This window comes from Nothobranchius furzeri, chromosome 15 (genome assembly GCF_043380555.1).
Source record: "Nothobranchius furzeri strain GRZ-AD chromosome 15, NfurGRZ-RIMD1, whole genome shotgun sequence".
Taxonomy (NCBI): domain Eukaryota; kingdom Metazoa; phylum Chordata; class Actinopteri; order Cyprinodontiformes; family Nothobranchiidae; genus Nothobranchius; species Nothobranchius furzeri.
The window spans coordinates 55,233,226-55,248,295 of NC_091755.1; the positions used below are offsets into that span (position 1 = coordinate 55,233,226).

Sequence of the window (15,070 nt, forward strand, 5' to 3'; positions counted from 1 at the left end):
ACTTTAGTGAGTGGAGTGATGCTTATATTAGCAGACACATCTATTTTTGCTTATTTCCTGAAGTTTATCTTAATTTAACAAGATCATATTTGAGCTTTCCTGTTGAATTAAAACAGACTATACACGTTTTTATTTTTTTTTACAGGATCACTCTGTTTGGCTGCAAGTCTCACCACCAGATGGCGACATGCCTTTATTCTACTGTTATGAGTTAATCTGTAGTTATTTTAGGTGTGACGCCTGTTCTCCTTTTGTATTTGTGTTATTATAGTTATAAGGAGAGATTCATGAATGGACCATGGAGCTTGAATTAACTGTGACATCTGTCTTTCATAATAAGCATTCTGTCATAGTCCTGTTAATTCAAACAACTTAATTAATGAGTTTGAAAACTAATCCAAACACGAGCCACTTTTAAAACACCACACACTTAAAATAACCCTCTTATTTGATGTAATATCTGTTATAGGTTTACATTTTAGGTATACACGGGTATACATTTTGGGTTTGTGTAATTTAAAAACATATAAAAGGGATGTATTTAAACAGTCATTTCATTGCACCAAAAACACCAAACTTATTGTTAGAAACAGTTTCATTTTAATTTTTACTTCTCTGGCTTGTTTCCTGAAGGGGTTTGTATGAAAGTCAAGACACCATAAACAGATGTGGGCTTCATTAAAACATTTTTTATTGTCAAACTCTTAGTTTGAGCGTGGTTATGTGTGAGATTATCCTCTCCGTGTGAGAGAGTAAACCTAGTAATGCTCTCAGTAATCTGGCTGCATCCTGCTAGTCTCGGAGCTCTGGTGACTTGATACAAATAGCCTAACCAAAACACTGTGAGGAGATAATGCCAGCAACGAGCCGACAAGGTAAGGCTGATCTGCCTAAATTACGCTGTGTTTTTAATAAAACTTAGAATAAGTCTGTTTTTGTCGGCTACTTTTATGTTTTTGGATGTGTTAGCAACAGGTTGGCTAGTTAGCTGTTAGCTAGCAGGGAAGATTTCAGCACCAAGGACAGCTCCAGCGTGTTTCCAGGAAACAAACTAAATAAACCAACATCCATTTTTTCCATCACAACTAAAAGTTTGAGGTTTGAATCGTTAGCAGGAAATGTAAATGTAGTGCTGTAAAATTTTAACAATTTACAATATAAAGAAAGTGAAATTCATCAAAAACTTAAAACAAATGTAATATAGAGCAAGAATCTTAGTAGTGTAATGTAATGTAAGAAATGTAAGATGGCTAATATTAGATCAAATAGTTCAGAAGTCACTTACTTTTTCTCACACAGACATATGTATAAATATATGTAAAATCATTTTAGCAGGAAGTGGATGCTCACTCACAGATCTCGGCGAAAATGACTTGGACCATCTTCGTTTTGAACTTGCAAAGGTACTACAGCTCTTTTTGGCTTTTTCAGGCAATGTGCTTCACAAACAGGCTGTAAGGGAATTTTGTTTTCATCCACATAGACAGAGGATGAGATTCAGACCCTGAGACAGGTTCTGTTGGCCAAAGAAAAGTATGCAGCAGACATCCGGAGGCAGCTGGGAATGAGTCCTGTTGACAACCTCAAACAAAACCTGTCTAAAGGCTGGCAGGAGGTCCAGACCTCAGCCCCGTAAGTGCTCTTCTCTCTTAAACATTTCCCCACATGAAATCAATGATAAGCAGCAGAGTTTGAAGACCCCATCAACTCTGAGAGAACATCAGTGTGGCATGGTTACATAATCACACACCAACAAGTAGGTGTCCTATTAAATCAGGCCATGGATCATCTTCATCTTGTACATGTTCTCTCTTTACAGATATCTTGCAGCCTCCGCCACGCTGGAGGACATCAGCCACTCCAGTGTGTGAGTCCTCCTCTCAGCAGAAATCTATTATTTTTAGTAATGTTTCTGCAATGTGCATCCTCCTTAAACAGGAATACCTTCTGAGAAATAAGTGATTGGATTGTTCAGTTCAAATAGGATCTGTGTCCTGTTAATAGCGTTGCAGTCCAACTTAGCTCTGGGAGCAGTGGCATTAACCGCCCACACCACCACGCTGAAAAGGGTATGTTTTCATCAGAGGGATCTTCTGCAGCCAGATGGGCACTGACGCACATAAAGCTTATTGTTAACATGAGTCTTTTTCTATCTGTGCTGTCCATATTCACTCACCTCTTGTGTAATGTTCTGCTGAACCTTCTTTAATCAGACACCATCTTCTTTTAATTATTTCAGTTCTCTTCTGTCTGCAGATATGTGAGGACTCGAGATGGTTTCTCTCAAGCGGGCCAGATTACGTCTGCTGTGCTGTCCAATGTGGGCGAGGTCATTACCAGGAGATTGGCTCAGATGAGGTACACCCACCCTGATGGCTTCACATTGTGTTGAACTGAAACCTTAAGAAACCAAAACTGACAGGAGAAGATAGGTTATTTTACTTTATTTATTTCTATTTTAATTGCCATAAACCTTAATTTTACTCAATAATGAAACATATTTCCTATTCTGATTAACTATATTTTAAGTGAGATGCCATAAACTGTCATTATTATTACAACGCATCACAATTAGATATGTTAATTTTATGAACAGCAATTCCAATCCATCAAAAATATCCCCATATAATTATGAGTTTGTGTTAATTGAAGACTCACTTTATCTTTTATAAGTGTGAGCCTTAATCCAGTCACAGCAGTTCTTCTGGACATTAGCAGGTGATAATCTTGTCATCAGCCTTGTGGAAACACAAGCTGGTGTGACATTATTTGTGCATCTGTCGTTATTTTTATTTGTTCTGTTTTTTACATGATGCTGACTGATCAGAGCGCTGCCTCTTCCAAGCCCCCCACGGTAAGGTTGAGCCCGCTGAACCCTGTCAGTCACAGTGAGATTTCTGTTTGCAAGCATTATTCTGTAAAATCTGAAGGTGTTTGTGTATAAAATCTTTCAAAATAAAATTTCATATATCTGACACCCTCAAAATTTTATATTTTGAGGAAGTGTATAAGTTTTTTCAAGGGTTTGTCATTTGTATTGATGCTTCTCTGAAAAAAAATCTTCATAGATTTAAAGTTAAGTTTAAAGTTTGCCTTTTAAATTTCTCTTAATGATCAAACCTCTGTTTTTGTTTGTCAATCAGCAACCTGAGTCACACGATGAGTGTTCCAACTATGAGGTAAACACACACAGTATGTCCATCCTGGGAGTCACTTATTTACCACATTTCCTTTCATTATATTTTATTTTTTCAATTGTCTGTCCTCAGACATTCCTCTACGTTCAGGTCTTTTGAGGAAATGGTCGGCAATGTAAAGGTCAGTTTGTCAACAGGGCAATAGTTCATGCAGCCACAACGTCTGAATATTGATGACTTGCCTCTGAATCCCAAGGATAAGGTGACTGGAGGTCTGTCGAGTAACGGAGACACCTCTGGGTTTGAAAGAAGATACACACGCAACCCAACATAATGAGATGAGCTCACCTTCATCATTTATAAAGAGTGTTGTTTTGATTTATCTCTGTGTGACTCTGCTCAACACTGTCTGAGCATCATAGTGGTCTGTGTGGTAATAAACGTGTTTGGACACACCAGTGCTGTAGATCCATCTTCTGAAAACCGCCATGATTAAAAGTATTTTTCTAATGTGAATTTTTCCTATTAAAGGCATTAGAATATGTGCTGGTTGTTGTCTCTTGCTAACACCACCACTATGTACTTCCCATTTTTATAACTAGGTGTGAAAATCAACTCTAAACATGTTTAAAGCTGTTGAAAGTTTGAATTTTCCAAGTGGAAGTGTGTGGAAGCAGTTACAGAGGTTTCGAATGCTTTGAAGACAATTTCTTTATTTCATTTGAAAAGAAATTTGAAATATCATTTACGCCAACTCGGCTGCTGTGGCTCAATGTTTTTTTTTTACTGTGGGAAACAGGTAATAATGACTTTTTGATTGGGGGAAAAAATGCTGCTGGGGCCAGAGTGCAGCACCAGTTATGTCAGCTCAATTTTTCTATAAGTCAAACAGACCTGATCTGAAGTTGCAAATGGCCACAGGGTGTGGGGTCTGAGTCACATTTCATTAACCTTGTAAAGGGTCATTTTAGCATATACTGGCTCAAGAAAATGAAAATTTTCATAGTGTGGTTTTAAGTACAGTTTAACTAACAAAACAAATGTTCCCTTACCGGGAATCGAACCCCAGCCACGGTGGTAAGACCTCCGAATCCTAACTACTAGACCACCAGGGAGCAGAGGCGGTTTTACCATTAGGCATAGGTCGGCGGCCGCCTGGGGCCCCCTTGTGTTGGGGGGCCCCCTAGCCCTGACCGCCGGCACCCCTCTGTTAATGCCACAATATTCTTATTACCAACCTGTCACCGCAGATGGGATTGGACATGCTTCTCGTTACCATATTTCCTTAACCGTTCAAGATATCATTAAAATTATAAAAGTGCTGAAAAGCTTAAAAATGGGGCTTTTCGTGCATATACAATACATTACGGTAGGCACCGGGATTCCCTGTCTTGAGCACAACGAATCACAACACAGATTCAGAGACGTGCTGAGTTTGTCATCCAAAAGGCTGATCAGATTTAAATAATTCCAACAGTTCCTAAAAGTACATAAAAGCAGCTTTCCAACAATCTATAGCATGAATCAAACAGAGTTATGGACAATATCGCTACGAGGGGAAATCCTGCTGTACAGCCTGATTGAAACGGAGCGCAGCGCTGCGGTGAAAGCGGATAACGGAACGGGAAAGCTAATTAGCATAAAAAGCCAGCATGAAATTATGGAAATGCCTCAAAGAAAATCAACACAATCTAGTAGGTGTCCCAGAAGGCTTATATCTGAAGACAGTGACCACGAAAGAATGACAAATCTCCAGTGAACCAGGGTATGAACGTTTGTTCAGTCTTTATTTTTTCTTTTTTTTTTCTTTGAACAACCCTCAACTATTTGCTAATTGTAAGATTCAGCTTCATTCCAGCATTATTTATCTTTTACAATAAATAATTATTTTTGCTAAAACAAAAGTTTTTGGTATAGCAGTGCACGGTGTGCAAAAGAAGCACCCCATGGCGGTGGGAGGTGCGCTCTGCCTGCAGCTGGACAGAAACTGCTTCAAGGTCTACCACATCAAATAAAAATGTCTGAAAGTTTACAAAAATAAATGGTCTTAAAAACTGCTAAAAAACAATACCAAGGTTCAAACTTTTTAAAGAATAGATGCATTACAGTTCAAAGTTTAAATTGTTTGCCCAGTAATTTTGAAGTTCCTGTTCAGTAATAAATGTAAAAAATTTAAATCTGTTTTTTGCTTTTTTCACTTTTAAGCTGATTTTTAAAGGTTTTAATAGAAATAAATCCTAAAAACAAACCATACACTGAAAGATGAGGTTGTTCTGAAAAAAGGAGAAGAGTTACACACACTTTGCGCGTTTTATTACAATTTTACAACCACAAGATTAAAAAATACCAGGCGGCCCTGTTATAATTATGGTCATAAGAGGGTTATTAAGACGGCGATGCACAAACAGGAAGGGATTGGTAGTCATTCCACTCCAATCCAGTTGTTGGTGGTAATAAACCAAATTGCTGTTTGCCGAGTGCCATAAGACCACAAATAATAATAAGAAGAAGAGAGGCGGGAGCATTCGTAACAAACTCAAAGCGATAGTCAAAACATGAAGCATGAAATGGAGTTATCCTAGTGGCTCCAATAAGAGAAAGAAGCAGCTTGCTTCATAAAAGCTTTTATTTTCACTTCTGAAAGTGATGTCATTTTTCGATATAAACATCAAAAGGAAGCAGAAAGGAAAGACAATGGAAAATGTTTAAAGGGAGGAAAACATAGACCAAAATGTAAAATAGAAAAGAAATAACTAAGGCTTAAGCACAGGAGCACTGACAGGAAAAAGAAAGCAGAGCAAATATTGAAAGCGCTCAAAAGGAGGGAAATACAGGAAAAAAGAGGAGGAATAATATAAAGGGAAAATAACTCATGTCAGAAGAGGGGAGAATTTCGCAAATCCAGTTAAAGGTAAGATTGTCGAAAATTTAGTGTAAGGGGCCCCATGTCTGTGTTCGCCTTGGGCACCCAAATTGCTAAATCCGCCCCTGCCAGGGAGCTACCCTGCTTCAGGATTTTATTTGATGTAACACGTGTTTACAGCAGATGCTCCACCCTTTTCCCACAATCGGTGTATAGAATTCCGTTTTGGTGATGTGTGAAAGTGCGCATAATAAAACCAGCAAAGACGCCCTACATCGTTGTCCGTTGGCGTCTATCTGTGACATACGTCGGATAAAAGGCTGCGGTGTTTGTCTGCGGGTTGGATAAAACCTCCCCAAGCTGCCTAAATCCTTCTTTCTTCTGGTGTCACGGTGCAAACGGAGCTCACGTTTCATATCCTCGAGCTGGCGCGCAGGCCCCGCCCACCTGGCCAGCAGCTTTAAAAGGCGCTCATGATCTGCGCCGCTGACCACAGAAAAAGAGCGACCAGCGAGGTTCAGGCATCTTGTTATTCCACGGATGGTCCACAGTTAGCGTTCTTCTAAAACCTCCCGCCACCTTTCATCTGGTGCGACTTTCATAAACCAACAGGTAAGGAGAATTAATAACATATTATGTCTGTGTTTGAATGTCTGTGTTAAAGGTTCTAATCAGTTCTTCTATTTGTTGTTAAGTCGGTGATTATGACACAAAAGGGGTTTTTGTGCATGAAGTAAAGCTGCATAGTCTCCCTTTCACACATGCAAACAGATTTTAAGCACAGGATCTAGTAAATGGGTATAAATATAACGTACACAGGGCTGCTGGCCTCATCTGCGGTGTTTATCTGGGCTGTGATGTGCAGACTTGTTTTTGTCTGGTGCAAATCCCTAAAGCAGCTCACAGTTAAGCTCAGCAGCCTCCAACCGGTTCTGCCTGTACAACTCACCCTTTCACATTTGTGCATTTATTAGTGATTAAAACAATTTTGCAGAAACACTATTTGTATTTATTTTTACTTTACATATCAACCTTGACCCACTGCAGCAGTTTTCTGCAGGTCGATCACGCAGCTTGCTCGTGCACACCAGCATGCTATTCACACCCATTCTCACACACACTGGTTATTTGAGTCTGCAGAAACCAAACACTCATATGCAGCTGCTTCTGGCTTTCCCTTATACTAGGTCACTGGACTTCACTAAGCCACAGACAACATGAATGAATGAATGAATTATTTGTGCAAAGGTTGAATAGAATTCTGAAGTGGTAAAATAAATGTTTGTATATTTTTTCTTTTAAATTGAAAATATTGTTCTTTTCTTTAGGTTTTCGTTTTTTATCTTTGGACGGTTTTCCACGTGAAGTTGGAGAAAATGGCAGCAATTCCATCAAGTGGCTCACTCGTTGCTACACATGACTACTACAGAAGTAAATAATGTCTCACCAAGTCCATGTTTGGCAGTTTCTTTCTGACAAAAGTCCTTAAAATGAGAAAATTCTGTCCCGTAGGACGTCTTGGGTCCAACTCCAGCAGCAGCTCTTGTGGCAGTGCTGAGTACGCTGGGGAAGCCATTCCACACCATCCAGGTATGAAAATGGACGTGCTTTGGAAGTATCTTTTAATGGCACCCTCCTGCAAAACAAATTATGTCTAAACATTTTTGTTCTATTGTAGCACTTCCGAGGCAAGACTCTGGCCACTGGTGGACTTCATTTTTCTTTGCGAAACAAAACCAGCCCAGCATGCAAAATGTGTCTGAAAACCAAAAGTGAGTGTGGATGCGTTCAGTCCTCTTTGCTAAGGTTTATTTGGGTTGATTTCTTTAACAGAACCTTCCTTTGTGTTTCAGGAACAGAACGTACACAGTGACCAACGGTCAGGTGACCTGCATCGCCAAGGAAATGGCTTTGAACAGAAAGCTCAGCAAGAGCAGTGAAAGTGGAAAATTAGAGCCCGCGTCCCCTCCACCAACTTCCTCATAGTCCCCCCCCCCCCCCCCCCCCCCATCAGCTTGCCATCCACCCCATAGTCCAGCCATGGAGATTGAGATGATGGTGGTTATGATGATGGTGTCTTCCCACATTGCTTGTATATAGATTTTTATTATGACAAAGTAAAAAAAAATACTCGTATGTAAAAAGTTTTTTTCATGTATTTCTGTACAGACTTACTCTGACACTAATAATAAACCATAAAAAGCTTTGACTGGTGTTTAATGATTTATTAGAGCGGTCATAAATCACTAATTTGAACTAGTTCACTACTGAAACCAACTCCGCCGTCTTATAAAACCCATCAGAGGAAGACTCAACCTACTTAAACAGACCTAATCTGTTTAACGCTATGATTAGAAACTATTAATTCAGGTGGTACATCTTGTGTAACACCTGGTTTTAGTTGTAATGTGGGTCAGTAGCTACAGGAAGAGTAAATTCTGCTTTTTTCACCTCTCAGATGTTAACATCTTCTCTTCAAACACCAAACAATGAGAAACTTCTTTTCTGAATGCTTTTCCAGCTCCCAGTAGAATAAACTGAAGTGCTGCTGGTGCAGAACCCTCTTGATAGATTTCTTATGAAGTTCTGACCGTTATTAGTTTTTAACAAGACGCAGAGATTTTGCCGATGCATCACAAAAAGGATAAGGTTGTACTCGTTTTGGTTTTTAGAAAACAAAAGAGCTCACAGGTTGGCGGATGTTAACATATTGTGCCTGCTTGTTATTACTTTTTTATAATTTTAGATATTGAGGTTTGCTAACTTATTGAGAGGTAATAACTATAATCAGGCCCTTGCGATACCCGCTAATGAGTCTCTTTTTCACAGATTTGTTTATAATTATACCAAAGTTGAGGGTTTTTCAGCATGAATGTCCCATTTAAGGTCAAAGGTCAGATATAGATCTAGGATTTCCCCTACAGAACAGAACTTATTGTTCCATCAATTACTGCAAGTGTCCCAGCAGGACCAGACCATCACACTGCCACCACCATGCCTGACTGCTGCTATGATGCTGTTTGTTTGACTCCAGATGAAACAGATCAAACAACTTCCAAAAAATTTCTCTCGTCTCACAACTCTCCAAGAGGTTTTTACAAAAGTCTTGGAGGTCATTAGGATATTTTTGGGTAAATTATGTTTTTGCTCAACAAAAATTCAGACAGAGAAACTTTGACATGATGCCCTTTTCAGAGCCACGTTTCTTTCTTATTGTTGAATCATGGCCTCTGACCTAAACCAAGTGAGGCCTGCAGAACTTCAATGTTGTTATTTGTTCTTGACTTTGCTCTTGGGGCAGCAGTAGCTCAGGTGGTAGAGCGGGTTGCCTCTTGATCGGAGGGTCATGGGTTCGATTCCAGCTCCCGCCAGGGGTATCCTGCTGTTGTGGCCTTGGGCAAGACACTTCACCCAACTTGCCTGTGTTAGTGGTGGTCAGAGGGGCCGACGGCGCCAAATGGCAGCCTCGCCTCTGTCAGACCTCCCCAGGGCGGCTGTGGCTACAAGTAGCTTACCATCACTAGCAGAGTGTGAACGTGAGAGTGTGTGAAAGCATCTTTGGGTGTCTAGAAAAGCGCTATATAAGTTCAATGCATTATTATTATTATTTATTTAAATGATGAGTTTCTTTTTGAGATTGTTTAGCCCACGTCATGCTGTCAGACAGGTCTGCGTAACTTTAGATATGTGACAGTGATCAGGTACGGGTGTGGCTGGTTTCACAGATTAAAAGCGTTCCCACTGATTTGAACAATAAAGATTGATGTCTCTTGTTTTGTGGTCACTAAAGAACTGAAGCTTCAAGAATTGTTATACAACCATGTGTTGCATACAGTAAATACTAGAGAATAATGTTGAATATTGACTTAAGAAATCAATACAAACTCGAGTTCTCTGAATTTACTTTGCTGCGAAAGACCCTGCAGAGAACATTTAGCTAAAATTTTCACTGATAACTAAGAATAGGCTGAACAAAGTCTGTTAGCAGTTCAGTCCAGCTGTAAGATAATCCCTCTGTTCAAACAAGAGAGCCAGACCAGTCCAGATCTGGACTGAGAGCCATAGAACCACCTACTGGGATTCACATTTTTGCAATTTAAAGAACTAAAACATAGTTCACGTTGTTATATAAATAATATTTTAGGAAAATACATCAAGGGTTCTTGGTGACCTCCTTGGCTGACCTATTCTTGGAAGGGTTTTATTAAAGACAGGTTCTAAAGATGACTCCTGATTCCATTACAAAGCACAAAACCTCCTCCCATCTCAAAGGGAAGGTTTGACTTGTGAAAAGTTTACAGAACAGACTGAAGGACAGATACCCAGAATAGTTAAAGCAAATAAACACTGATGGTTAGTCCAAAAAAAGCTTTAAACAGGGCCAAAACAAACAAACACAGCCACGAGGAAGGGAAAAGGTTATGTACAGCTAGAAGGGTTGTTGCAACTCTGCTTGTTTCAGCATAGAAACAGGGATGTTTCTGGAAGGTTTCACCCTCATAACCGGGGAGAATTTTTCCAGATGCAACCGGTCGAACCCAGCTGACTGGAGACCAGCCAGGACAACTTGATACTGTGATAAAAATATGGAGGAAGCTGCAGGACTCAGCTTCAGTGTTTAACATATCTAAACCTGTCCTAACCTGGATGTGTGTGTGTGTGTGTGTGTGTGTGTGTGTGTGTGTGTGTGTGTGTGTGTGTGTGTGTGTGTGTGTGTGTGTGTGTGTGTGTGTGTGTGTGTGTGTGTGTGTGTGTGTGTGTGTGTGTGTGTGTGTGTGTGGTATATACAGTTGAATGTTTTTCAGGTCCTGGATTTTATTTCTTCAAACATCTCAGTTTGTGATATTATGCAGCGTTTGTGGCTAAGTTCAGTCATGTCACTTATAAACCTAAAGGAACTTGTAGGAAAAAAATGGTCATTCTTGTTTTTATTTGGTTTCTGTCCAGTTCAGGTCTTGTTTCCCATACTTTCTTTACCTTAAAGTGATCATTCAAATCTTTCAAAGTCGGGTTCTTTAAAAAAGTTGGAAATAAAATCGCCTTACCTGTAGGTATGGCTCTTTGGCCTCAGTTTGGAAAAACAGAGATTAGCTCTGACCAAATATACAAGCTAACAATTACTTACAAAAATGTATCATATTGCAATCCCAAAAAAGTCATAGCAGTTAAATAAATTGTGTTTTATAACAGAAATGTGGCCGTAAAATTCACCCTTCAGTTATTCCCACATACTTATAAAGACATTCCAGCCAGAAGTGCTACAGTAGCTAGCCCAAAAGCTAATCTTCAGCTGCAAGTAATATAAAGTGTTATAAATTAAATGAAATATACATGTACTACAAAAACGTTGTGCATAGTTCTTAAGTTGGCAGTGAGCAAAAACACAAACCATGACTGAAAAAGATAGCGATACAGGGGTTCATAAAGCCCCCAGCAGTGTCTCCAAGTAGAATGACCCCTGTGGAAATCACAGTGAGTATGTCCAACATGGACTACAGACAGCTCTTAGAGAAAGAACCAAGTAACGCAGTTAGAAGAAACGCACCCAAAGATGGTCTATACAGACACCCCAGCCCAAGCTCAGATCATCCAACTAAACCTACATTCAGTGAACATAAAGACTATTTATTTTATTTTAATAAAATCAAGTTACTTCTGTTCATAAAAATCATATTGAGTCAACATGATTTGTTTAAGCAGTTTCACGTGATAGTTTGACCCTATGAAATTAAACAGGGTCCAAATGTAGTAAATAAATTGACTCAACCGTGATGAATGATGCTGAACCAAAGAAATTTAATCATTCCTTTCCATGATTTTTTTTTCATGTTCATTCAAAGAGTATTTTTTTTGTGTGAAACAGGTTCTTCCTAATTCTTCCTTTGAGTGAAAGCCATAAAAGCACATTTCCCCAAAAACATTACAGGAAATAAGGTTTTAGCTTGCTTTTGCGAGATCCTACACACTTTGTGAAAGAATGTGACATCTGCTGGGCGTCCAGCTCCTTCAGCATTAAGGGCACCTCCTGTTTCTCCATGCAGTCCAGCTCTAGCATTAAGTAACCGAAAGAAAATGTTTTTAACCTTCAGCGTAATTATTTGAAAATGTTCAATACCTGAGAGAGATCCTGCAAAAGGGCATCATTTTTTATTCTCAAACGTCTGTTTGGCTCAAGTCAAAATCCTGAAGCATTTTACTGCAGAAATGTAAATATCACTTAATATCCAAAACCTAAATACCTTACAATTACAGTATTAATAGATGCATAATAAATCTGTTAGATGTCTTTTGTTGCAACATTTCTTTATCAGCTAGTAACTGGAATAAATCTATATTAATTCTTATGATCTGGGTAAATTAAAGGTACTTTCAAGGTATTTTCTTTCCTAGTTATTTTTCTGTTCTGCTGTAACAGGAGTCATGAACGTGCTTGAGTGGTAACATAAACCCCTCGTGCACATCTGCTGGCTCAAATATAAACAAGGAATCTGGGGCAAAGGCTTCTGGTTCATGACAGAGTAGCTGTCCAATCACGGGTCTGACTCACTGCTAACACATGCTCACCCTGCACAGATAAGAGCTGTATGAGTGATTTAAGTTCAGGTAAAAGGGTTCGTGCTGTTTCCAGGTCTAAGGTGTCGTCCTGTTTTAGGTTCTGGCTCGATCAGCAGCACAAGTCAACAGCGTGCACCTCTGGGCTACGTGTCACTGAGGGACTTCCAGAGTCTGCCATAAAATAAGTTGCAGGCTTACTGCTAAAGTCCCTGCATGATAGTTTATCTCCCCTTTGTGTTTGTGTTCCCTGCGAGACCAAGTTACAGGTAGTCTGAAAAACACTCACGATCCCTCGTGCACCAGGTGGTTATTTCCCCACCAACACTTTCAAAACAAAATGCTTCTGATCTGCAGGTTGTTAAAAGGCTACATGACAAGCAGGAGCTGTTTTGTTTAAAAGAAAACACGAAACATGATCCTTTACTAAATAAAATGATAAAATGAAGGAATTTAGAATAATAACATGAAAGTCTTGACCCCAATTAAGCCTAAATGTTGCCAAAACAAACTCAAGCATGAAAAAACTCACCAGTGTGACAACACTCCCATAAAAATAAAAGAGAAATAAGAAAATGTTTCATTTTGCTAACAGTTTATAGACAATATAAACACAGTGAAACAGAAGAGGAACAGCTTTTCATTTCCTGGAGCTGCAGAGACCGCGGGGTGAAAGGTCACCTGGGGTGTATTTACTGTTTCTGTGCCCAGAAATCATTTAGGTGAATAAATGAAAGTGTTATGTCCTCTAAATGAACAGAAAGGTCATTTATATCATGCTAAAATACAATAATGGGGCCATCTGAATGTTTGTTTGTAAGAATATCTCACAAATCTCTAAATGGATTTTAATAAAACTCACTGAAACGAGACGCTGCATGTTCATTTACAACTAATTAAATTTGGGTGGAGATCCAATTTAAGATGGCCGCCACAGCCATGATCTTTAATTACACATCATAACAAACACAAACATAGCTAGAAGTCACTTTTGCCTATGTTGAGCCGCATATGTGCACATGCGCTTTTAAAGCTGCATTTTGTTTAATTGCCACCCAAAGTGCATTCTGAAATCCCTAGTTTATTTTTATTGTTTCAAAGATACATTAAAATCATTCACATATTTTTATTTGTTGGCATAATTTTTAAAAACGTAGCCTCAAACACAAAATAAGACATTTTAATAACACACACTGTGAATGAGTCTGAGTTGGGTTGAGTCTGTGGGAATATTGACCTGTGTTTAATAGAACACGGTGCTCTGTTACACACGAGCGCTGGTGAAACCTGCCAAATTTAAGCACAGCCAAAAAGATTGCAACAATTCTCCAGTTGGAAATCTGAAACCTGTTCAGCTAAAACCTGACCAGTACAGAACGTGTCAGAACAAAGAGAACAACTAAAACTGTGACTCACAAGCACAATGACGTAAGCCATCAAACTGTTTTAAAAACAATAAAAAACTGAAAATGTATTTTAAAAGGCACTGTTTGGTGTTTTAACAGTAGTCATCTGTAGGATAGAAACATATTTTATTCTTTTCAGTGATCTGTGAAATGTTTTTATCTTTGCTTGGAGTTTGGTTATTGTTAGAAACAACAGCACCACCATGAGGTCATCCCAATACTCACACTTCCACACTTACGCCCTTAAATTGCACAATCACGGTGCAAGTGCGAAGGGTATCCCAATTCTCAAGTGTGCAAGTTGATCACGTCCTTTTTGCACCCTTAATTTGCACTTCATCCGAGTCTGCATCGGACTTGGGTGAAGGGTATTACCCACAATCCATTGCTGTGGGGGAAAAGGCTCAAGGGCCTTTCTGAAAATATTTATTTTCAAATGAAAGTAGTTCATTTTAGGTCAATTAATTGATGCTCTGAATGTTTTAGACAAAGCAGAAATTAATGTAAATGTACTTCAAATTATTGTTTGGTTGCCTGTTTAACCCTCCCTCTGTCCTAATGGGTGACCCCGTGAGGAAAAATGACCATTGAGCAGGATTGATGGTTTATCCCTTGGGTCCATGTGGCAGGGGTGAGGAGTGAGCACCACCTCGCCCCTGCCATGTGGACCTCAAGGGATAAACCATCAATCCTGCTCAATGGTCAACTTTCCTCCGCAGGGTCACCCATAAAGACAGTGGGAGGGTGAAAAGTTGTTAATAAAGGCTTATTTTTAAAAAGTAGTACAGCGACCGGCATCCCAGTCACTGTCTCAATTCAGCAGTTGTTTGCACACTTATGTACTACACTCGGAGCCTTACTGCCACAGGAGTGACCAAGTCACTGCTCTGCAAGTCACAAGTAAGCCACAAGTCTTTCCAGTCAAGTCCAAGTTGAGTCCAAAGTCAATGATGTGGAAGTCCAAGTCAAGTCCCAGTCTTTAACTTTGAAGTTTCAAGTCATAATCAAGTCCAACTTCTATTTAACGACAATGATGATAAATAAATTCCAGAAATAAAGCTTCTTAAAGCTTCACTTATTTGCTCAAACAAGCAGAAAGTGCACCTGAAACT

The 15,070-nt window shown here is 39.3% G+C and overlaps 2 protein-coding genes across 3 annotated transcripts; both read left to right on the forward strand.

Moving 5' to 3' along the window:
- Positions 1–730: 730 nt before the first annotated feature.
- LOC107391201 (tumor protein D54) lies at positions 731–3,681 on the forward strand. Of its 2 annotated transcripts, none has more exons than XM_015968351.3 (9): positions 731–875; positions 1,333–1,403; positions 1,484–1,632; positions 1,820–1,867; positions 2,257–2,358; positions 2,828–2,854; positions 3,144–3,179; positions 3,270–3,318; positions 3,394–3,681. In XM_015968351.3, exons 1-9 carry the CDS (start codon positions 854–856, stop codon positions 3,469–3,471), a joined length of 582 nt encoding a protein of 193 aa, XP_015823837.3. In that variant the 5' UTR covers positions 731–853; the 3' UTR covers positions 3,472–3,681. The 2 variants fall into 2 exon arrangements, with proteins under 2 accessions (XP_015823837.3, XP_015823838.3); XM_015968352.3 differs by having other exon boundaries at positions 737–875; positions 1,336–1,403.
- A 2,794-nt stretch (positions 3,682–6,475) lies between these two features.
- LOC107391199 (pancreatic progenitor cell differentiation and proliferation factor B) lies at positions 6,476–8,006 on the forward strand. The gene is made up of 5 exons (XM_015968349.3): positions 6,476–6,612; positions 7,329–7,431; positions 7,513–7,590; positions 7,679–7,772; positions 7,854–8,006. Exons 2-5 carry the CDS (start codon positions 7,377–7,379, stop codon positions 7,984–7,986), a joined length of 360 nt encoding a protein of 119 aa, XP_015823835.3. The 5' UTR covers positions 6,476–6,612; positions 7,329–7,376; the 3' UTR covers positions 7,987–8,006.
- The last annotated feature ends 7,064 nt before the right edge of the window (positions 8,007–15,070 follow it).

Excerpts from the sequence above, each read along its gene's own strand:
- LOC107391199 (XM_015968349.3), top strand. The coding sequence starts at position 7,377 with ATGGCAGCAATTCCATCAAGTGGCTCACTCGTTGCTACACATGACTAC. Across the intron at positions 7,432-7,512 it reads TACACATGACTACTACAGAA|GACGTCTTGGGTCCAACTCC; the intron begins GTAAATAATGTC and ends TCTGTCCCGTAG. Across the intron at positions 7,773-7,853 it reads AATGTGTCTGAAAACCAAAA|GAACAGAACGTACACAGTGA; the intron begins GTGAGTGTGGAT and ends TTTGTGTTTCAG.
- LOC107391201 (XM_015968351.3), top strand. The coding sequence starts at position 854 with ATGCCAGCAACGAGCCGACAAG. Across the intron at positions 3,180-3,269 it reads ATGAGTGTTCCAACTATGAG|ACATTCCTCTACGTTCAGGT; the intron begins GTAAACACACAC and ends GTCTGTCCTCAG. Across the intron at positions 3,319-3,393 it reads AAATGGTCGGCAATGTAAAG|GATAAGGTGACTGGAGGTCT; the intron begins GTCAGTTTGTCA and ends CTGAATCCCAAG.